This window comes from Pagrus pagrus (assembly GCF_965226575.1).
Source record: "Pagrus pagrus genome assembly, chromosome: 10".
NCBI lineage: Eukaryota > Metazoa > Chordata > Actinopteri > Spariformes > Sparidae > Pagrus > Pagrus pagrus.
This window is the reverse complement of record NC_140194.1, coordinates 31,763,334-31,787,100: the sequence shown is the minus strand read 5'-3', so window position 1 is coordinate 31,787,100 and position 23,767 is coordinate 31,763,334. Positions and strand designations below refer to the sequence as shown.

General features: G+C 39.9%; 2 protein-coding genes across 8 annotated transcripts in view; one reads left to right on the top strand and one right to left on the bottom strand.

The window, feature by feature from the left end:
* Positions 1 to 7,418, bottom strand: part of zc3h18 (zinc finger CCCH-type containing 18) — a 47,163-nt gene extending 39,745 nt beyond the window's left edge. For 5 of the 7 annotated variants that reach the window (XM_084363685.1, XM_084363689.1, XM_084363690.1 and 2 more), the window contains exons 1-2: positions 7,169 to 7,323; positions 5,114 to 6,084 (exon numbers count right to left, since the gene is read on the bottom strand). In XM_084363685.1, the coding sequence (XP_084219811.1) occupies positions 5,114 to 6,073 (960 nt within the window). In that variant the 5' untranslated portion in view covers positions 6,074 to 6,084; positions 7,169 to 7,323. The other 2 variants (XM_084363686.1, XM_084363687.1) reach the window with 2 other exon arrangements.
* Positions 7,419 to 14,299: 6,881 nt separating this feature from the next.
* Positions 14,300 to 23,767, top strand: part of trhr2 (thyrotropin releasing hormone receptor 2) — a 46,596-nt gene continuing 37,128 nt past the window's right edge. Inside the window, exon 1 of the mRNA XM_084365106.1 lies at positions 14,300 to 14,406. The gene's annotated coding sequence lies outside the window, so the exon portion shown is untranslated. The remainder of the gene's footprint in view (positions 14,407 to 23,767) is intronic.

The following is a 23,767-nucleotide window of genomic DNA, read 5'->3' as shown; positions in this document are numbered from 1 at the left end:
TGCAAGTGAATAACAATGTTAATTCTTTAACTCTGGCATTGAATATTTGCTCCCTCAATCCCAATGTATATTGAAAAATTGTTTCAAAAAGACTCAAAAGACCTCGTCATGATGAGGAACAAAGACAGGTTGGACCGGAGCAAAACAGAGAACTAAGTAGAAACTAGAAACCAAAAATAAAAATCCAGTCATTATCTACTGACCAGTGCTGATGGAAAGTCGGTTGAATCTTTGTAGTCCACAAAACATTTCTGGAGCTTCACAGCAGAACACTGTTGCACCATTCTTCTAAACAACTAAAGTAGTGTAAAAAACAACAACTATAAAACGGCTCCATACAGCTCGTCTGGCCTAAATCCAGTCTCCAGAAGCCCTGTGATCCCGAACTGACATTAAAAAAACATTACTTGCATCCTTTATTACGATGAAATCACGGTGGCTGCTTAACTAAAAGCGGGGTGCTTGGGCTTGAGCGCATGTAAAGGGTGTAAATAACGCCATGTCAAATTTATTTGGGATGTTGGGGGTTTAGGAGACTTGGATCACACTACACAAGCTTTATGCAGCCATTTCCTGTCTCTTTTTTTACCTCATAAAACAATTCCTCAGCTAATTCATTTGTTTAGGAGAATGCTGCAGTTGCAATTGCAGAAATTGTGGACTACGAAACTTCATTTTACTTTCCATCAGCATGGGAAGGAGCAGATAATGTTTGAATTCCCATTTTTGGGTGAACGTATCCCTTAAGAAAACCCACATGCGACAGCTGAACAGTCTGGCAAAACCAAGATCACGGTCTGTGTCTTGAAAAACAGAGTCCGAGACGATACTTATATTAACATAGCAGCAGAAAATATGCAGTGGTAATTAAATATGAACCGTAAACAAACCAAGTTTGTCACACCATTTTTTTTTTCACAAGGTACAAAAGGCCCTACTTCAAAACTATTAACTTTGAGGTCCAATTGTTGATATGATTGGAATAAAAGTTTAACTGGGAGAATGTAGCTCCTGAAACTGTATTAACACGATTTGCTGAACAAAAGCTGTTTTACTCTTTTGGGGTTTGGGAACACCTGAAACACTCACACTTGTGCAGTGGTATTAGAGATTGAAGCCTCTTTCCTGGCAAATTATCTTTGGCTGAGTACAGACTAGTGTTGTCATTACACTGCAACTTCGAAACAATACCTTGAATAATATTGATATTCGATACCATGGGAAAAAACTGACATGACATTGAGGGCATAAAATGTTTTAAAAAACATTTGTATTAATATACTAATAATATACTTCTGACCATAGTCAGAAGAGTGGGAGGAGGTTGGCCTATGTGGACATTGCAGCAGTTTGTGTTTAAGTTTAATTTTGACCTGTCTGCCAACAACGTTGTCATAGCAAGGGAAAGTGATGGTCAACATCAGCTAAAAATGGGAAGGTGCTGCCTGAATATGTTGTACGCTGTTCTTTCCTAAAGAGAAAGAGCAAGTTAGGGGCGAAGCTTAGCAAATCATAACATTATTTAATAACCTGGATGTCAGTATTCAGAGTCACTTGCACCACTGTGTTTTACATACAAACTCTAATTTTCCTTTGCATTTAAGAGTGAAATACACAGTGGAGTACAGTGAAGAAAGAGCAACCATGTTTTAGCGCATTGGTTCTTAACCAAGGGTCAGGACCCCCAAGGGTGTCACTTGATTATTTCCAGGGGTTGTACAAGTGATATGAATTGCCTTAAAAACAGATTTTATTGAATGTGTCTGTGAGAGACAGAGTCTGCATGAACCTAAATTCAGGTTTGATACAAAGAAATAAACCCCACTTTATTGCGGGGTTGCAACTTGAAAAGGTTGAGAACAACAGCTTAAGTCAACCCACTTCAAATATGCCCAGTGTTTGCCCTATATACAAACAGGAGGAGGAGAAGGAGGCGGAGGTGGAGGAGGAGAAGGAGAATGAGAAGGTGGAGTAGTGAAGAGGAGAGGGCTGCATTTTATTTCTGATGTTATATTATTTTTTGCGCTATGGACGTAGGTCAATTAACACACCTGCGAGTAATAGCAAGTAAGGCATAGGAAAGGAGAGGAGGGGAGGGGAGGGGACTCCATCTTATAATAATAATTAAAAATATATATAATTTTAGAAACTTAATTTATATTTTTTTTCTTGCTACTAACGCTTCCAGAACAATTTTTACACACACACACACACACACACACACACACACACACACACACACACACACACACACACACACACACACACACACACACAGTTAAGCATATAAAAGAGGAACTTGCGCTTGAATACGAATGTGTTAGCTCAAGGATTGTAACAAACAGCATCAGGTAGGTTAAATATTATCACTAAAGCAAGCAATGCTGAGCAGAGTCAGAATAATTTTCCCCACAGAATATATATATATATATAATTTTATTTATTTATTTATTTTTTAATTTTTGTTTGTTTTGTAAAGTGACCTTGAGTGCCATGAAAGTAATAATAAGTAATAAATAAAATAATGCCTCACGTGAGCATCGCACACTAATGTTACAGCAAACACAGTCATTTGTTGGGGATACGCGAGTAAACAATAATCTGTGAAATCAACATTTGGTTGATCCATGTTGATTTAAAGACAGTAGGTACTGCACATGATCCGACTGTTTTTCTTCATCTTGGCTCCAAGCCTGACTGTGTGCAGGTGGCAGCGTGACGTGCGACAGCTGTCAGTCAAAGACACATTCCGTCAGAGATATTAATGATTATTTAGACAAGATTCATAAAAGATCCTCATAAATCAAAGTTATTTAATCACTGAAATGTCAATAACTTTACGTATACAAAAATAGGATTTGCCTCCACAGTATATTTCTGTAAACACAACCAGCAATGTTTGCAGCATTACTGTAGTTTTTCTTATCTGGCAGGGTGTCGATGTGTTTGTGTTTCACATTACAATTTGCTCTTGAGAAAATTTCATGTAGTCGTCCTCTCCAAAGGTGATTTTCGCCCTTGCAGATTAAAATTTTCAGACGAATTTAAAAGATTGGCTAATCACACCTCAAATGTACTTTATTTGCTTAGGAGTCCCTCTGCTGCCAGCAGACACATTGAAACCTCCCAGATGGCGCACTTTGCAAATGTACAAAAACATTTAGTTTGGTAGTTCCACTTAAATGCACTGAATGCAAACTGCAATAAAAGCACATAATGTATACACTGCAACTTTTTAACAGCCTATAATATATATTGATGGTGAGTGACATGCAAACAGCCAATCATTTAACAGGTGTGCTGCTCAGTTGAACCATCAACAAGCAACAATAGAAACAGCAGGGTAAGGAAATTGTTAATAAAAACAGACAGGTCGGCACAGCACTAAAACAAAGTGTGGAGTCTGGCCATGTGAGACTAAAAGCACTTTTATTAAAATAAGCATGTATATGCAGGTTTTTTAAATGCACGTAAACCTGCTAAAAATAGGTGCCTGAAGTCTTTCCCATTTACAGGAGACGAGTTTGCTTTCAGTTTTTCAGTTTTTTTCCTTGTGTGTCGTGCTCGTCATCAACAGTAATAGTAGAAAGCAGCAGATCATTGACCTCATCACACTACATCCGGAAGACATTAAAACCGTTTTTAAAGTCTTTAACAATAATATTCTGAATTAGACACATTTTTTTTTTTTTTTTACTTTTGTTTGTTTTGGAGGAGGAGTGATCTTGCTTTTTTCATCTCTGCTGAAAGTTGCACTTGCGCAGTACCAATCAGGCAGCACAGACAACACTAACAGTTGTTACTTTTTGAATATATTTTACTTCAGTCTCTCTTTCAAAACATGATGTTCCGAGCGCTGATTGAACAGAGAGGGTGAAAGGTATTAACAGGCTAGCAGTCTAACACATGTCATAGCATTGCGTCTGACAAGGGGTGGGGGAAAAAAAGGGTTCACAAGGATGTTGTGTTTCCATCAAAGCCAATTAAAACTGGAAACAATAAACAGTGTTGACAACTGCAAGGGTCATTTGTCCCAGGAGTAAATGCCAGATGTGGAAAAGGAAAGACAAAAGCCAAATGTTAGTAGGTGTTAGTGGGTTTTTCTGTCCAGCGTGAATGGGGTATTAAGGGAGTTTAAGTCACCAGTATGGCAATTATTTGGTTCTGAGCAACTTAACTGGACTGGGCTGCAATGTTTTGGCCGGCACAAGTAACATTAGCATTACGTTGTCTCATAATCAACCACAGATATTTTGTTTGGTTGTATTTATAGCAACAAAAACATTCAAGTCCATTAGAAGAGCACAATTAAGACAAACAGGTACACAACCAATGTGCAAGTTCTTATACTTTTTAATCATAACTAAAAGATGTCCCGGCCTCCATATCTTGTTCTCCAGATATAAGAAAACATGTTTGGTACACACCCCACCAAATGTCACATCATGTTTTTAACAGGCTTTTTCAGTGAAAATGAAAATTGTGATGCAAAAAAGATTCATTGCCACTAGTGATGAATCATATTGCAGTTCAAAAATGTGTCAAAATAATGACAATATTATTATATTTACCTCATTATGTTGAGAAGCACCGATAGACTGGCCAGGGACCAGAGTCAGCTGGTTTTAGGGATGACCAGCAATGACTGACGACTGGCAGATCGGTGCCAGATATATCTGATTCTATATTGAATTAACTTAGACAAATTCACTGACAGGCCACTGAATAAATAGCTTACCACATGTTAGAAAAAGTGGAATATACTGCAATTCGTTTTCAGTAGGATGCCACTTGTATATAAAAAAGCTCTGTCCAGTAACAGCTTTATTTTGAGACTTGTTTGAGTGAGAGTGAGATAAGGTCCTGTAACCTGGTGCAGTTTTGAAGAAAATGTAAGAATTATTTAATAGTCTATGTTTTATTATAAATATACAAATGTCTGTGTGTTTGTGATTGGCCAAGAAAATTGCAATTGGTGTATCTTGAATATCATGCTGCCCTACAGCTTTTAAACTTTGATATATGCAAGGTATTTTTTCACCATTTATCTGCACCCAGCCAATCACCGCACACTGATCAACAAACAACTACTGGCAAAACTACGATCACTTACATCAATCTCTCCTTCATCAATCTCTCCGTCATCTTCATCCTTCTTCTTGTCTCTGAAGGAATCTCTATGCATCCTCTCAGGGCCTTTCGAGTCATCTGTCCTCTTGATGTCACTGTCTTTAGGAGATGGGGGGAGGATTGTTTTTTTCTCCTTCTTACTGCTCTTTTCCTTACTCTCCTCCTCTACTTCTCCCTCTGCTTTTGTGTCTTCATCATCTTCCTCTTCCTCATGAGTAGGGATGCTGGGTTCCTCTGGGACCTCCTCATCGTAATCCAGTTCATGCTCATCCAGCTCCCGGGAAACAGCCGCCGAGTCATCCCTCACTGCAACAGCTCTCCTTCTCTCTTCAGCTCTCATCATTTCGTCTTCCTCTTCCTCCTCGGCCTTATCTTTGTCTTCCTCCTCCTCTTCATCCACCTTAACTGTCTGAGGCTCTGCTGGGGCTTTCTTTCGGTAGTCACTGTATACTTCCTCCCTATCATCTCCATCCTCTTCAGCAATGAAGCTCTTGCCGTGCTCTGGCTCGGAGTCTGGAGACTGTGGGGTGTCAATGACTCTATCCTCTTGCTCCTCTCCTTCCTTCTCCTCTTCCCCATCCAATTGGTCACCCTTTGGACGGTCATCATCCACCTCCATTAGCATAATGGCCTCATCCTCCTGTCCCATCCCTTCCATTTCTCCCACAGGCTCCTCATCCTCTGGGTCAGAGACAAAGTCAGGAACCACCTCATCCCCTTCTTCCCTCCCCCCCTCTAATTCCGAACCTCTTCCTCGGCTTTCCATCTCCTCTTCATCCTCCTCATCCAGCACCTCATTCTCCTCTTCATGGACTATCTCACTGTCTGAGATGACCCTGTCCTCCTCTTCATCAGGAGAATCCAGTAGCTCATTGTCTGAAAGGCCCTTCTCCTCCTCTTCAGGGGATTGAGGGGACTGGGTAGGACTTTCAGGGGTATCCATTTGAGAATATTCTGGTGTAAAAAGAAACACAATAGTCTGTAAGGAATAGTCAACATTAAAATGCTAATTGAGCCTGAACTTTGATAGCAAATGTATGCTTTACTGTATCATGAAAACATCATGCAGTAGTCCTAGCCAATAAAGTTGTCTACAGTGAAAGTTCCACCCATAGAAAATATTAAAATAAAACCAATTTTTAAGTTTCCACCTGAAAACGTCCACAACCTGAAGTCCGTCTTGATGGAAACATACTGTGGGATTTGTAGACACAACTACTATCTACTAGTAGTATGTACTAATACTTCTGCTAAGTCAAGTGTTCTGTATTCGAGTATTTACTTATATATAACGTATATACTTCAATCATCTGAGAAAAGGTGAATTGCATTATCACACCTTCAAATACAGTTTGGCATATGACACTCTACATAATACACATGTATTTGACTAGATAGCACACAAAATGTAACGTTGACAGCTAACCCCAAAATATCTTTAGCTTGCTAACAAATTGGCTATCTAAAAGGGGTCAGAAGACTAGAACTCCTTTACTTTTGCTACTCGTTATACCGTTGCTTAATTCAGCTTCCGGTGCCGCTAATTCAACTGCACTGCAAACCCTGAACAGCTATAGCAAGCTAGCTAACAACTATATGCCAATGGTAGGAGCTTAAATATTAAACATATGTCTTGTGAGGGTTTCCATGGTGTAATTTACCTACTCGTATGTATATTATAACACAACATGTCCAAGTTTGCAATTACTACACAAGTTCACCTGCAGCGTAACATAACTGGTAACACTTCTAATAGCTGGGTTGCGCTAGTTTTCAACAAGGCCCACAACTTGCCAACACGAAGCTGCTTAACCAACGAGCACACTGCCCTCACCGAACAGCAACTTTTCGGGGAAGAATATGAACTATTAAGTCGGTTAGCTTAAAGTCATAACTGACGACCACAACCGCTTTAGCAGTGAGTGGACAATGTAGCACATTTGCCTATCTTTCAATTAACAATGCAGCCTCCACTGAGGCTAAGCTAAAAGCGCAGCTACACTCGGCTAGCTGCTAACAACCACACATTTGCATTCACCTTGCCGACCCGGAGCTGTTCAAAGACGGCACTGCAGCGTTACGAACTGCCCTCTCCCACTGATATTGTTTTTTACAGTCTACAATAAAGATAATACGGTTTAATTTAACCGCTATGGTGGAGAAAGTAAAACACTCGGCACGACACAGCGAGAGCGGCCATTACCTCAACGTCATCAAGACACGACAATCTGAGGGAAAGGCGCTGCTCGGCGCTGCCGGCGGGCGCTGCTGGCATCGAATGAGGACAGATCTGAGATCAGTATGTGAATCTGATTTGTGTTCAGTGACAGCGGCCCAACTGAGAACGTCAGTAACGACATCAACATTTCAAAATGACATCTTAAGCGAATTATATTATATTATATTATATTATATTATATTATATTATATTATATTATATTATATTATATTATATTGTTCAGTTTGTTTCTTCACATAGGCCTTTACAGCAGTTTTGGAATGAATAGAACATTTTGTTAATTTCCTTTTTATTTAGCCCAACATGCTATGTTGTTTAAGATTGCAGTGGATATGATTAGTTATCAGTGTAACCTGTTATCAACTTAGGTAACTATATATTGGGCTATTTACAGGTGAGATATGAACTTTCATAAAAAGAGTGTGCAGACATGTACATTTAAATTCAAAACACTGGGGGAGCGCTGTTGTGTTTATTTCATTTGAATATTGTCCACTGTAGAGCAAATAAAGTCTATGAAACAGTCAGTCTATGAAAACTATCAGCTTATGATAGTGAAGCTTAGCTTATGAAAGCTTAACAGCGTTGTGCTTATGTAAATGAAAATTGGATTATTGTATTTCCATTTTCATATTTCCATATGTAGTTCCATTTTAACACACACAACCCAAATAACACATACATATATCGAAAATTACAACTATTGTAGAATTCCATTGTCATTTTCAAGTTTCTATGATCCACTATGGGCCTCCATAAAACAGAACCACCGTTTCAAAATCAGTCACTGAAATTATTGATGATGTAATTTCTTGCTAGTACACATTCTTTTTAAAGCCTCTAAAGTTCATTTCCCCAAAACACTGTATTTAATAAAAAATGCCTTCTCAATAGTTTTACTCAACGTTGAGGCCTGAGTGCTGATTAATTTTATACTTGGTTTGTGAATTGGTTTTCACTACAAGTTCTATTGCCACCTGAACAGGAACCAAAATCTAAACAGTGAAAGCCATGTAGCAAGTTGTGCTCCGTCAGCTATTGTTAAAATCATCTTTTGCTCCTTCTTTAAATTTGATTTATCTGCTCGCTAAGCCTAAATAAAGAATTAAACCGATTAGACTGCATTTGATTATATCAAATTAGCTCAAATTAGTTTTGAACAGTCAACGACATCCTGTCTTTAGACCCTTGATTCAAGTGAGGGAAAAAAAACTTGTCATTTTGAAAAAACCTTTTAACAGGAAAAAAAAAGATGGAAGAAACTTCAGGAAGAGCCACAGAGAACGGATCCCGGAGCCAGGAGAGAGAGAGCTTCCGGGGGCCATGGTCCAGCAGAAAGGAGCCTGAATGAAAGAGAGGAGCAGGAGGAGGAGGAGGAAGAGGAGGCTAGAGAGAGAGAGAAAGAGAGAGAGAGAGAGAGAGAGAGAGTGCAACCGTGCAGCTTGAGGAAACAGAACAGAAAAGTTAGAGAAATGCAATGTTGATCAAAAATTAACAGAAAGTTAAAGTCTGTTCTGGCATGAATTTGGAGCCAATGCAGTGAGGCTAGGGTTAGTGTAATATGATCACATTTTTCTTGTTCTTGTTAAGACTCAAGCTGTGGCATTCTGAATTATTTGAAGACTTTCAGTGCTCTCATGTTGCACAATCCAGTCAGGTGAAACAAAGGCATGAATTAGGATCTCTGCATCAGCCATGGACAGGAAAGACCTAATTTTTGACAATTGAACTTCGAGAAATAACACAGTTGTCAAGAGTTACTGTCACTTGACCAAAGTGGACTTGACAGAGTGTCAAGCGAGGCCAATGACCAACATCTTAGTTTTTTCTGAATTAAGGAGCAGGAAATTCTCTGACATCCATTTTTTCTCTAAATTTGTAATTTGAGATTGATCATCTGCTTTTATGGGCACAGACAGCTAATTTGGCCAAGAGGTTAAATAAATAAAGAGATGAGCAAAGGCCAAGAACAGAGCCCTGAGGAACTCCATACTTCACATCAGTAAATATTGAAGTAATATTATTATTATAAGAAACACATTGTGTTCTTTCCGATAGGTAAGACTTTAGTCAAGCGAGAGCCAGACCAGAGATGACTTTTAAGTCAGCCTGACAGTATGCCATGATCTATGGTATCAAATGCAGCGCTGAGATCCAGTAACAGAGGCACTGAGGTAGAGTTTGAGTCCAAAGTAAATGGAATGTAATTTACCACTATAGTAAGTGCAGTTTCGGTGGAATGATAGGCTCTGAAAGCTGATGAAAGGTTCCAGAAGATTATTTTTAAGTAGGTAGCCTGAAAGTTGCTGAGACAGAACTCTTTCTAAGACTTTAGAGAAGAAGGGAATTTTGGATACCGGTCTATAGCTATTTACAGACCCTGGGTCAAGGTGAGGTTTCTTAAGTAGAGGCTTAACCACAGCAGTCTAAAAACTAGCAGGAACAATTCCAGTCATGACTGATACATTATACTATATATAGTATATTATATTACAATATCAGCATTGTAGGTCCCAATGTTGGCCAAAGATCCTTTAACAGTTTTGCCGGTAGGGGGTCCAGGAGGCAGGTGATTGGCTTTGAGGATGTGACTAGTTTAAACAATGTCTAAGAGCTGAGACAAAAATGTTAAGAGCTGAGTTTAACTGGGAATCAGAATAAGGACAATCAAATCTGCAAAGGAAGCTACAGATAAAGAGGTCATTTTGAATCGAATCTCATTAATTTTATTGCAAAAGAAAACTAGGAAATAATTTGCAGTAAAAGGTGCACAGGTCGTAGACTGTGTTTTTTGAGTAAGTTTAGCTACCGTGTTAAAGAGAAATCTAGGATTGTGTTTATTATTGCGTATTAGGCCAGAGAAATATGCTGTTTTTGCAGTATTAAGAGCATGCTTATAATTAAGTACACTATAACGCCATGCAAGATAGAAAACTTGAAGATCAGTGTAATTGTGAATTCTGTGTGAATGATAAGCCCATGGAAGATTAAAGCACATCTGTCCCAGTGAGTCAGTTAAAAACATGGGGAACAAAACTGGGAAATTAAAAGCTTTATATGACCCCCTTACAGGCCCTGCTAAAATAATGGCAGGCAAATGGGGAAAAAATGTGTTGAGGACAGACACGGCGCCAGGATTCACTTTTGGGCAGGCGGCAATAATTTTAGCTTGGCCTCATTTATACATATGTCAATAATATTTGCCTTCTTTGACAGTTTATATTCTTGCTAAGATAAGATATAAGATAAGATGTAACTTTATTGGTCCCCTGTAGGAGAAATTAAATTTGGCACAGTAGCAAAGAGGCAGTGGTGGCGTGTGGCCTCCTCATCATCTGTGATGCAGCCAACAATGGAGGAGCCTTCCCAGAACTTCTGCAAGTGGCATATTCCCAAGTTGAAGCAGAAGTCAGAGGTGTAGAGGGTGAATGGAATCGGTAACAGTACAGCTCTTTGGGGTGTGACGGTGTTGCTTGTTCTAGTAAACAAGACAATCAGACAAGCAGCCTTCCAGCCTGAAATACTGCAATAGAATGCAGCAACAATATAGTAGCTGTCAGGTAGTCAGCAGTGCCAGCCCCAAGCCTTTTGGGGGCCCTAAGCAGAATTTGATTTGGGGCCCCCCTCCCACCACCACGGAGTCACCTGTGCTTGACAATTATTGACACACAAATGTCACACTATAATGTTACATTATAAATTGTATTAATGCAGTGATGGATTATGAACTACTGTCCCCCTGGGCACAGATGCATAAGGACCCCCCCTACCTTATTTGTACAAAAGTGGGTGCAAATGGGAAGGGGGGCTTGGGGGTCCTCCCCCAGAACATTCTGAATTTGGTAGATGTGATTTCCTGTATTCTGGTGCATTTTGGGGATGGCCAGCTGGAGAAGGGCAATACCTAAATATGTCCAGATTCATAGCCTTTTGCTTTTTGACTTATTGAGGTAGTGACTTCACGCAACGACTTGGGCTTCAGGGCGGCCCTGAACTTTCTTTCTCGACTTGGGGCCCCCTGGTGGCCAGGGGGCCCCAAGCAGCCACTTAGTTCGCTTATGCCTCGGGCCGGCCCTGGTAGTCAGTAATCCATGCCAAAAGGTTGCAGTGGCTAGACAGTGTTCAAAGCACTGAAGTAGTCAAAGAACATGATCTTGACAGTGCCTCAAGGCAAGGTGTAAGTTCTGTGAAGCAGGAAGATGATTGCATCCTCCACATCAATTTCAGCCTGGTACACAAACTGTAACGGGTCCAGTCAGTCATACCAGGGGCCTGAGGTGCTGTAGAACCAGCCTATCGAGGGTCTTAACATGTGACTTGCCTGAAATCACTGGGGGTGCTGGGATCTTAGGCACCTTTTTCAGCCACAGGGAGAGGCTAAAAAGCTCCTGCCAGCTGCTCCACACACACCTTGAGCAGCTTCAGGTTGATGTTGTCCAGTCCTGGTCCTGGAGAGCTGCTGTTAGGCCAAATAAAACTGCCTGATGTCTATTGTATATGACATTAATTTACACAGTAAGAAATAGTCATTTGTTTAATCTTGGCCTATTTTGACAAAGGACAGTTGGCACAGCACTGAAGTTAGGCCTACATACACCAAGGCTTACTTCCAGCTTCTACACTAGATGGCAGCAGTGACCTCACATCAAATGCACAGTGAATGGCCAGAGATGTTGGGGATTTTTTTCCCCTGGTATCCTTAATCTGCTTTTTTATTTATAATGATGATAATTTACCATGAGGGATTCCTGTAACAGTAAATCAACATACCATAATTCAATACTGAATAGAGTGTCATGAATGCAACTGTCAAGATCACACTATTTAGATCCACGAACATTTCACTTGAGACTTGTTAGACTTATTCTCGCCTGTTTGATCAATAAGTCATAACCAAAAAAATACCAAGGCACACTGCAAAAGTTTCAAAAGCCTTTAAAAATGGGCTCAGCACCCACGTGTCTCAACTCTGTCTCAACAGTCTTCATCAGGGCATGTAAAACAAGCAGCAGCACAGTCACAGATAAATTGATTTTTTTCTCTTATTCCAAATCAATGTTTGGATATTTTTATAAAGTTTTCGTTTTAAGACAAAATTACACATTGTTTGATTGTTGTTTGATGTTTAGGCCTACTTTATAACCGATACCTAGGGGGAAACCCATTGTTCCTGATTTGTTACTTCACTGTATGCAGGGAGCATCAGTAATTTTTCTTATATTATCATATTTATTTTTCTTATGTTATTATATTTATTATATTTTTATACTTGCACTGTACCTGTCCTAAACACAACTGTGCTCTTTTTGTGCTTTTACTTCTACTTTTTGTCTATTTGAACTCTGTGTGCTTTTTTTTTTTTACTTTTTTACTGTACTGTCAGTGTTTGTGATGCTGCTGGAACCTCAATTTCCCTGAGGGAACCTTCCCAAGGGATAAATAAAGTACAATTTAATCTAATCTAATCTAATTCTTCAGAAATTATGTCATATATTCATACTTACAGATTGATTAAACCCACGGTGAACAGCACACTGCAAGAAAACTTTTAGTGTTCATTAGATAGATATGATCATCACAACGCCTACTGTAATATCAAAATGTAATACATCAGATGGACTGATTTGCCATAGCCTATCAAATATTTAAAATTTGTAGTTAGCTACTGTACTTGTCAGATTGATGATACTGTGGCTCCCCCTAGTGGAGGAGATTTATGGTGGTGGTGAAATATGTGAATGATTTAAAAACATCTAATCAATGATTTGTGTTTGTTTTAAAATTAAAATGGATTAAAAAATAGAATCTAATCCCTGCTCCACTTTAATCCATGTTCTTACGTATTGAAATGAAACCTGATGCTTAGAATGAGTCATGATTGACTGAAGTTGACTCTTGTGAACTCTGTTTCTCTAAGGTTTTAGTATGGAGCATCAAAACAACATCGCGATTTTTTTTTACTCTGGCGTCATACGATCTCCACATTACATGCTATAAAATCACATACGTGTACGACTGTTGAAGAACTGATTTTTCATCCGAGTCCTTGTGTCCCCACCACTTCTCAATACAAAAGGGACGCCCTTGACTGTGGGTAACCTGACTGACGCACAAATGACAGTGAGAGACAACTGAAGAATTACTAAGTTGTTCAGAGGACTGTCAACTGCAGTCAGTCTGATACCATACATCAGTTGCAGCGATGTTGGTGTCGCCTTCATTTGAGCTGGGTGAGGTTTAGGAGACGCACACGAAACCCGATGAGACCAGAGGACCGGAGGATGGAGCGCATGGGAGGCAGAGACTGCCAAAGGACGCGTTGACGACAAATTGTCAAGCTATTGTGTAGACGATGCATAACTTCCTCTCAGAAATTTCAAAATAAAACTATCGTGTGTCAGATGTCACTCTTACATGAAATGAATAAAGCTCTTCAGCCACAGCACCAAATCAAGATTAATTCATCAGGAAACCCGTAAATATGTATTCAACATCCACGTATATAATAATATAGCCTAAAAATATATTATATGGGGAATTATTTAATTCACAATTTTGTCCTATGACAGAGGTTGTTTAATCACACATCACTCACATTTTTCCAATCTTAGGCCACCAACCATGATTAAATTATATAAATGATAATATCATTTCAGTGATTAGCATGAGGCAAACACTACAAAAAAATATTGCAAATAATGCAATAATGTAATATATTAGCCAATGGGACAGAAATTCAGCCCATCACAAAATGAAGGACTAACAAAGGTTGATTCTGAATCGTTAGAACTGATATCGTGACTTTGCCAGTCCAAAATAGGTATTGTGCTTTTATTTTAAACGCACCAGTGCTTGCTTCCCCAGTACATCTGTGCGAGTGACGGATCTCATCGCGGAGTAACAAGGTGTTCTATAGTATACAGACTACAGCATGGCTATGGTGCCGAACACATAAACAGATAAAATACAATATATTATTATGTGAAGAGAGATAGAGCTTGAAGAACATTCTGGAGGAAGCTGACATGATGCAAAAGGTAAATTATCATTATTATTATTATTTTAGTTTACAGTTATGTCTGTCTCCCTATTGCTTTCCATATTAAGGCTACTGAACCTACAACCATGCCGTAATGTAATGCCATTCATACGTTTATTGTGTGACAAATATATGACAGAAAGAAAGAGAAAACAAATTAGAGATAAATAAATAATATGATAGTTGCCTTTTTGTACTCAGATCTGGAGAGAGCAAAATACAATATACAGCATAACAGGACAAAGTATCACGGGCACATATCCACTCTCATTGCATTCGGTTCATATTTTAACATTTAAGTCACTTGTTTGGCAATTTGTTTTTAATGTAAATTATTCACTTTTCCCAATTGGCACAAATATTTCCTTTAACTATCAAAACATAGGTCAGTTTTTCAATCAAATACATTTCCTGAGAAATAAGCCATTTCTCTTATCAACAGCTGCGTGTATCTGCGAAGCTCCTGGTGTTTCAGCCACTCAAATTCATAATGCTTCACTTGTCAAATCGTCATTTACCTTGGCCACTGTCCAGTGTAGCACTTGAAACAGGTTTGGTGCCCATTGTCTTTCTTTACCAACATTTTCCAAGCTTGTTTGTTGACCTCAAGTTTACTGCCTTTAACAGGATTTAATCAGATGCCAGATATTTGTTATCATCCCGAGAGGAAAGACTGAACCAGAATTCAACTCAGGCAGGAAATAGAGCAGACTGTTAATGACAGTCTGGCTTATCTTTAATGTTAAGGAGGACTGAACTGAATGAATGCAACTGAGGACTGAAGCTGAATGATTCCAAAACAGTGTTCCCTCTGTGCTTAGGTGTTTGGTGACCGGCAAGTATTTATCAGTCAGTCATTGCTTCATTATGTATAGAAATGTTTACTATTCATTTAAGCAAGTCTTAGACTTAGTTGATATCAGCTCACAGCAAGAAAGCAATGGCACGTATTTCCCAAAATGTGATTATACACTTATTCTGAGACAAAAATCCATCAATAGCCAAATGTTTATGTAAGATCTTAAATTCTTAAAAAAAACTTAATTTGCATCTCTAACTTTATTCATTTCTCATGTTGAAAAGATGGGTTGCATCTATGTGCGTACATTGCAGTACAACAGGAAGCCCTCCATCTGTGTTCCTGAGGCACCTCACTCAGCCAAGCATTGTGGATAGTCATAAATGTGCAGAAGATCAGCTCTTCTGAGTAGTGGATGTAATGGAATGGAGAGGGAATGCCATCTGATTGATGGCAGCATAGGAAAGCCAAATTACTTTTCATTTCATGTCCACCTCAATTTATTAGAGGCAGCCCTCAGGAGGGGAGGTTAGATATGTGTGTGTGACCGGGCTGGGAGATAAGTGAAAAGAGCAACAGATGCCTTGTAATGTTTCACAGTTTTGCACACTGGTTAATTAGGTTTCAGCAGAATGTGACACCTCAACACCAACCTCAAGAATCTTTAGATAGAAAAAAATGGTTCACACTGTCCTCTAATTACCTCAAATCTTTTTAGCAGTTACAGAATAATAAACGACTTTCATTAGAAATTCTTCTGCTGTACATGATTTAAGGGGCATGGTTTTAACTTTACTAGAAATGCACTAGGGGAGATTTTATTTGTGTGCATTGTCAGAATATCATGTTAAATAATCTTAATGTAGTCAGAGTGTGTTTACTTCTTGAAGTATTAAGGTCATTTGTTACACTGCATTCTCAGCAGCACCAGAATGGCTGATTTGAATACTGCATATTACTGACGATCCACATTGAAGCTTCAGCTGACATGGTTCAGCCCTGGCTCTCAATCTGAGGTCTGCAGACCTAGAGGGGAACAGGGGGCTTCATGAGGTCCCCTAGACTTTTTTTGAAGCTGTACAGTGCAATTGATCCGTTGCTAAGTCCAAAACTTACATTCAGAGCAAGATCTATTTTTTTTACAGTACATTCTTTTACTACTAGCCACATTGCCGTGACATTTGTTGTTGCTATTCATGGTTGCTAAATGATTATTGTTGATGAAGGTTCTCAGTCATCCAGGTCATGGTAATTCTAAGTGCTGTATCGTAGGCAACTGGACTTGTTTCAGTTTCTTGAAGACGTTTCACCGCTCATCCAAGAGGCTTCTTAAGTTCTAACTAACTGGAGGAGTTGGCTGGCTTTAAACTCTGCGTGGGAGTGTCCTTACAGAGTCGTTAAGGACACGTGTTAACTCTGAGTTTCAGAGTCGTTAGGGCCCCTTGTGGGTCGTTGACCCAACCGACCTTCATGTGGGTTGCTAGGGCTAGCCTGAGGTGTGAATGGTTGTTAAGCTGTCTGGGGAGAGAACTCAGTACAGCATTGTAGGTGGGTGATAAGTAATGTCTTAGGCCACCTCCTCTGTTCAAAGACTGTCGTTCCAGTTTTGCATAGATGGATTCTTTTACTCCTCTTTCAAACCATCTGTCTTCTCTGGACAAGATGTTTACACTGTTGTCCTCAAAGGAATGATTTGTCTCCTTCAAATGTAAGTGGACAGCAGAGTCTTGACCTGAGGAAATTACCCTCCTGTGTTGTTACAAAACATAAACAACGTGCTCACCTCACGTATATAGCTTCAGTACGGGGTGCTGAATCCCTCTTGTAATGAATAAACAGAAGAAAAATAAAGACAGCAATCTCATTAAACTGTTTATTCTTGCCACACGGATGTTTCGGGCAGGACGCCCTTCTTCAGTGTGCATTCAGTCAAAATCACAGTGAAACTGCACAGGTGTGCTAATTATAGGTTACCCAAAACTGCACAACAGATTTACCCCAATAGGAGGAGCTGTATCCTTTTGAAGGAGAGCAAAGGACCATGCAGGGTCTCATACAAACAAAACAAAATCTCACAACAGAATAGCACCCAACTGTATCACAGAAACCACATATTTCTGTGTTTGCATCACAGGAAACAAGTAAATGAAATCTCCTCATTCAGTCCCTTTGGAATCAGAGTGTCAAGGAAGTGTATCCAATAGGCTTCTCTCTGGAGTAGGATTCTGTCCCTGTTACAACCTCTCAATGCCCATATAATGTAGTTCACTCAAACTGTGGTTATATCTGTTAAAGTGCCTGCTTACTGATCATTTAACACCAAAGTCACTAATAGAACACTTATGCTCACAGATTCTGTTTTTTAGCTCCTGGTTTTTTTTGCCTACATAATACATAATACATGGACATTTTAACAGGTAAACCACATATTTAGTGTTAAATGTAATTCTCCCCTTGACATTGGATGGTTAAATTGATTCCCCTTGTTTATAGCATAACATTGTACACAGTTATGGCAAGGGAAATTAACACTGGGGATCTGAGACAAAAAATGATGAGTAGGCCTCTAAGGCAAATCTGACAAGACTAAATAGTCCTTCAAGTTCGAAGACCGTTTATAAAAATATCTAGGCAGAGCATGGATATAGCACTTGGATATAGGACTGTGGGTGGATACAAATGTAGGACCCTGAGAAGACTGTCTCTTGACCTTGATTTGAGTAAATCAAACTGTTGAACTTGGTGTACTCTGTTCAGATGGTTCTCCAAAGGTTTTTACCATAACCTCTCATCTTAAAATGTTTACAAAGATCTTTAGCATACTGTTCAAAAGATTAATCAGAATTGCAAATGTGTCTTAATCTTAGTATCTGACTATATAGAAGACTTCTCTTTAAAGCTGGTGGATGACAACTACTAAACTGAAGGAAAGTATTTCTGTCAGTCTCCTTTTTATACACTTCAGTCTGAAGACAATTCCCATCTTTTTTCACCAAAAAATCCAGAAATGAAAATTATGCTCAGTATCATAACACACTGTAAAAATAGCCTCCATTCTTAAATTGATGTATTGAACTCATTTTAATCTTTTGTATTTCCACTCCAAATGAAAAATAAGTTGTCTATGTACCTCCAATAGCTTTTAATAAACTTATAGGGATTGTTGTTGTAAATAAAGTCCAACTCAAATTTCCCCATAAACAAATTAGTGTAATTTGGAGCTGAAGATAGTATTGATCTTGAAATATATAATTACACCTCATTAGTTAAAGATAACAAAAACTCGGTTGAGGGATGTGATTCCACTCTTTGATTCAAGAAATAGTACATAGCGTCAAGCCCATTTTTGTGAGGTATACTAGGGTACAGGCTGGACACGTCCATAGTACAATTGAAGTTCACATGACAGTCTTTCAACTAACTCAAACAGTCTGTAGTGTCTCTGAGGTAAGAGGGTAATGTTTATACCAAGTCTTTGATGTGAGAGTCCACATACTGGGCTCTGTAAGAGATCCATTGCCATATATAATTGGCTGTCCTGGAGGATGTAGCAAGTCCTTATGGATTTTGGGTGAGTGTTGAGTGTTTATCTAACTGGATTGTCCTGAACCATGTATTTATATTCATCATCACTAATTTGACCATCTTGTAAGGCCAGTTTTAAGACTGTCTTGATTTCATCCCCAAACTTCAAAGTAGGTTTTGAGTGTAGAGGAGTATACACATCTCTGTCAGTTAATTGTGTTTAAATTTCTTGAATGTATGCAGTTTTGTCCTGGACTACAATGGCCTCACCTTTATCTTCATGGCGTATGACAATGTCCTCATTCTTCATCAACTCAGCTAGAGCTTTTCTCTCAGACTCCAAGAGATTAGAAGGAATTTTTTTTCCTTTAGACTGGGTACACAAGTCCATAACGTCTCTTTCCACCAGTCTGCAAAACGTTTCCACTGATGGATTATTTACCTGTGGTATAAATGTACTTTTAGGTTTGAAAACCTTTTAACCAGTAGGGACAGGTTGTGACTGGCTGATGCTTTGATAAGAGACAGGATTTTTTTACAGTGTCCTTTGTGTAAAACACCTTCAGTCTGATGCCTCTGAAAAACATAAATAATTCCACTCCTGTGGTGAAGGGATGGAGGGAACAAATGGTAGGCCACGTGATAACAAACTACACTGACCATTACTCAGCTCATGGCTGGAAATTTGAATCACATTGGATTCTTTTGGGGGGTCCCGTGTTCGAGACTTTTTCTTACCCTTCCGAGTTTTCCTCCTCTTCCTCTTGGAGGTGACAGCGGTGAGGTGGACTTTTTTCTTGATCGTAAAAAATGCTGATTAGAATACTCTAATCAAGATTAGGTGTCAGTGCTGAGGCTCTCTGATGACTTGCTGATGGAGGCTGGTGTTGCAGTAGACCTTGGGTGCCTTGGTTTCTTCATGGCCCTGCCTGATATCTATGGATATGCTCTGTTATACCTGTAGTCCAGAGCATCCCGGCGATATTTGGCCATCTTGTGTTGTTCCATTCCCGTTTGTATGTCTCCAGTTTTTTATCACAGTCTTCTATAATGCACTTCAGTTTTTCGCCGGAGACATTTCCTGGTGTAGAATGTCCAGTTCTGCACCTGTCTTGGCCAACTTATGCTATTCTGTTGTGAGATTTTGTTTTGTTTGTATGAGACCCTGCGTGGTCCTATGCTCTCCTTTAAAATGATTCAGCTCTTCCTATTGGGGTAAATCTGTTGTGCAGTTTTGGATAACCTATAATAAGCACACCTGTGCAGTTTCACTGTGATTTTGCCAAAATACACACTGAGAAAGGGCGTCCTGCCCGAAACATCCCTCCTGTGTTGTGCTATTCGTTTGTGGAGAGGTTGTTTTGTCTCCCCAATGTACAAATCTGTGCAGTCCTGGCTGCATTGAACAGCATAAACTACATTACTCTGTTTAATGCCGGGTGTTTTGTCCTTAGGATGGACAAGTTTCTGTCTCAGCATGTTGGTAGGTTTGAAGTGAACCGGGATATGATGTTTATGATGATGCTTTATGATGATCCTGAGTTTCTCAGATATTCCTCCGAAATTAAGGAATGACGATGTTGTTATGTTTTCTCGTCTCCTCCTCGCTGTCTGCTCTGGATCTTTTACAGGTTTTTGACAAAAGTCCAGTTTGGGTAGCCACAGGTTTTAAGTGCTCCCCTGATGTGTTTCTGTTCCTTCTCCTTCCCCTCTGACTTAGTGGGCATGGTCTCAGCACAATGGTGTAGGGTTCTGATGACCCCCAACTTGTGCTCCAGTGGGTGATGAGAGTCAACCAGCAAGTATTGATCTGTGTGTGTAGGTTTTCTGTACACCTCAATGTTGAGGCTTCTGTCTTCTTCAATGTGTACTGCGCAGTCCAAGAAGGGCAGACTGTCTCCCTCTGACATCTTCCCCAATGACCTTGATGTTGTCAATGATTATTCTTAATGTTTCTGGTGATCCCACTGACCTTTCCTTCAGCCCCAAAATCAGGTCAGAAATATGCACCGGACCAACAATTTGGTCTTTGAAAAACAAGACATTTCGATTCCCTAAGTTCCACATTGCCCACTCTTGCGTCAGAGGTGCAAAGAAAAAAATGCAAGGAGAGCTGATTCGAGGAAACAAGTGTTCAGTTATGTGTAACGAAATATAACATACTTCCCTCTCAAGGGTTATCTGAAGCAATGTCACTTTCAAATTAGGACAGCGTAGCTCATTCAACTATTAATCTTTTTCAAAGGATAGGTCCATATAGACTAGAATAAAATCGAAAAGCTTTGTTGTCTTTGAAATTGTCCTTTGTTTCACCCAGGAAAATATAAACACAAACATGCCCACAAAATTTAAAAGAAACATCACATGACATAACAAAGTTCTCTTTATTCTAAAACACTCATGGTGTATAACTTACAGTCTTATATTTAATTTTACTGTAGTTTGTTGATTACATTCATTGTATTTAGTATTTGCCAGGTGTATTCTATTGCATCGCCCTGAGGGGAGCAACTCCGACTCAGGGAGGAGGGGATGCGTTTTATTATTGATGATTGACAGATCTTTCCTGTGTACTGCCATCCTGTAAAGGTCATCTGATGGCTTTTATTGGTGGCCTGCTATCTTCTCTGCTGTCTTAAGAATCCTGGTTGGCTTGTTTCTATTTACTAAGGTCAAGTGCCCATACCAGTCAGGGCTATTAAGAAAGGATGCTCTCTATCAAGCTGCCATACATTTTTTCCAAAACATCAAAGCAGCCTCTGACTACCTTCAAACGTATAAAATCAGTTTTGTCTGTCAAGATGTCTTAAATCATCCATTTTCTTCTGCTTTTCCGGGGTCGGGTTGAAGTGACAGCAGGCATTCCAGACATCCCTCTCACCACCCATTAACCTCACGGAGGATTCTCATTTTGGCTGCTAGTTTCTGCGATCTCTTTCTTCCAGTGACTACCCAGAGCTCATGACCATATGTAGATCTACTCCCTCAGCTCCCTCTTCACCACAACATCTTGTGTAGTGCTTGCATGACTACAGATGAGCTGTCCATCTCATGCTCCATTTTCCCATCACTTGTGGACAAGACCCCAAGATACTTAAACTGCAACTCACCCACAACCCAGAGAGAGCGATTCTTCATTTTCTAGCAGAGAATCATGGCCTCTCATGGACTCTCATCCCGGCCGCTCTACACTGGAGTGTAAACACTGTGCATGCTGAAGGTCCCAGACTGATGAAACCAACAACATGTGTCATCTGCAAAAGGCAGAGACACAATTCTGAGAACTCATTGATTGGAGCACACCCCCCGGTTCACCTTTTAGAAAATGGGAACTGCCACACCAGTCTGGCACTCCACAGGTACTGTCCCCCATCTCCCAAAAATGCTGAAGAGGCATGTCAACCAAGACAGCCCAACAATCTTCAGCATCTCAAGGCGAATTTCCTCCATACCTGGCACTTTGACGCAGAGTAGCTTCTTGACTACCTCAGCGAACACTGCCAGGGATATGGCCAAGTCTTCCCCCAAGTCTCAGCCTCCACCACAGAGGACGCAGTAGTTTGGTTCAGGAGCTCCTCACAGTGCTCCTTTTACCACCTGGCAATACCCTCAGTCCAGGTAAGCCAAGCCCTGCTTTCCCTTCCTGAGTCATAAAATGGTTTGCCAGCCCCATAGCCTCTCCCAACCAACCAAGCCCAAAATGCCTCCTTCTTCAGCTTCCTTCACTGCAGGTAATCACCAGTGGCTTCCAAGATTGCTGCCACACCATGCACTGTCTAACACCACCTGAGCAGCTGCCTCTACAATGGAAGCTCTCCCAATCACCTCCAAGTTTCTCCATCGTTGCTCATATGAGTGTTGAAGTCCCCCAGTAAAATTCTAGAGTGCCTAGATCAGGGGTCTCAAAGCAAAATTAGCTTGGGGCCACTGCTGGTATTGTCATGTCATAGGAGGGCCACTTCAGCCTTCCAGTAATATAAAAAAGCGCAATATTTCTTCAAAAATGTAGTTTTACATTTGCATTTCTGCTCATATTTCCTTCATACTTAACATAAAAATGCAAACAGCAGTGTCTATACATTCTATACACAGTTTTTAAACAATTAGTGCAAAACTTGCACTGAACTAACACATCAAATTCCAGTATTAATTTGCACTTTATTTCTTGCCAGACACTTGGCAGCACCTCTGCTCACACAGCTGAGCTACATTTGCCCTGATGGAGGTCACTGTTGAAACCCTAAGTACAGCTTCAAGATGGGCATCAGTAAGCCTGGCCTGTACTTGCATTTATTAAAGTTCATAGTTGAGAACAGTTTCTCACACAGATATGTGCTTCCAAAAGGGCACTTTACTCGACTGATCACTTTGGACAGCTCTGGGAAGGTTGGAGGCAATTCTCTGAGAAATTGTCCAGTCATGTCTGCTTTTCCCTATGCCTCTGAATTTTGTTTTTAGCTCACTGTTGCACTGCAAGTTATAAAGTTCCATTTGCAGCACACTTCTTCAGTTGAGAAGGGGTCTGCAAGCAGGTGGTCATCAAACTCATCACACTCCTGTTGTAGGATTTCAATAGCACCGGCATATTCATACCACTGATTGCTGTGCCCTCTTGCACAAGAGACCTGCATGCTGTGAAATGACAACGTTTTTTGCAGACAACTGAGTTTTCCATTATCTGAAGCTGACCAGTCTCCTGCAGCTTCAGGATAAGGATGATTGATTGATTGATTGATGTTATTAATTCATGCTTGCAGTGGAGCCCTGAACTGCATAAACTTTACAAAAACAAAACATACACAAACATTTAAAAAGAAGCTACATACAAACAAACAAACAATTTCAGGATTTAAAAAAATATATATTTCAGGGCAGTGAGCAAGGGCAGTTAGCAATCATTTGTAGCCATACTGCAGCCTATTATTTTTTACAGTCTAACTATTATATAACCTAACTGCAGTGTGCAGGGTTGAGTTTCTTAGCCTGCTGGTCTTGGCCATCGGTTCAGCCAGCTTGTGCTGGTTCCTCAGCATCT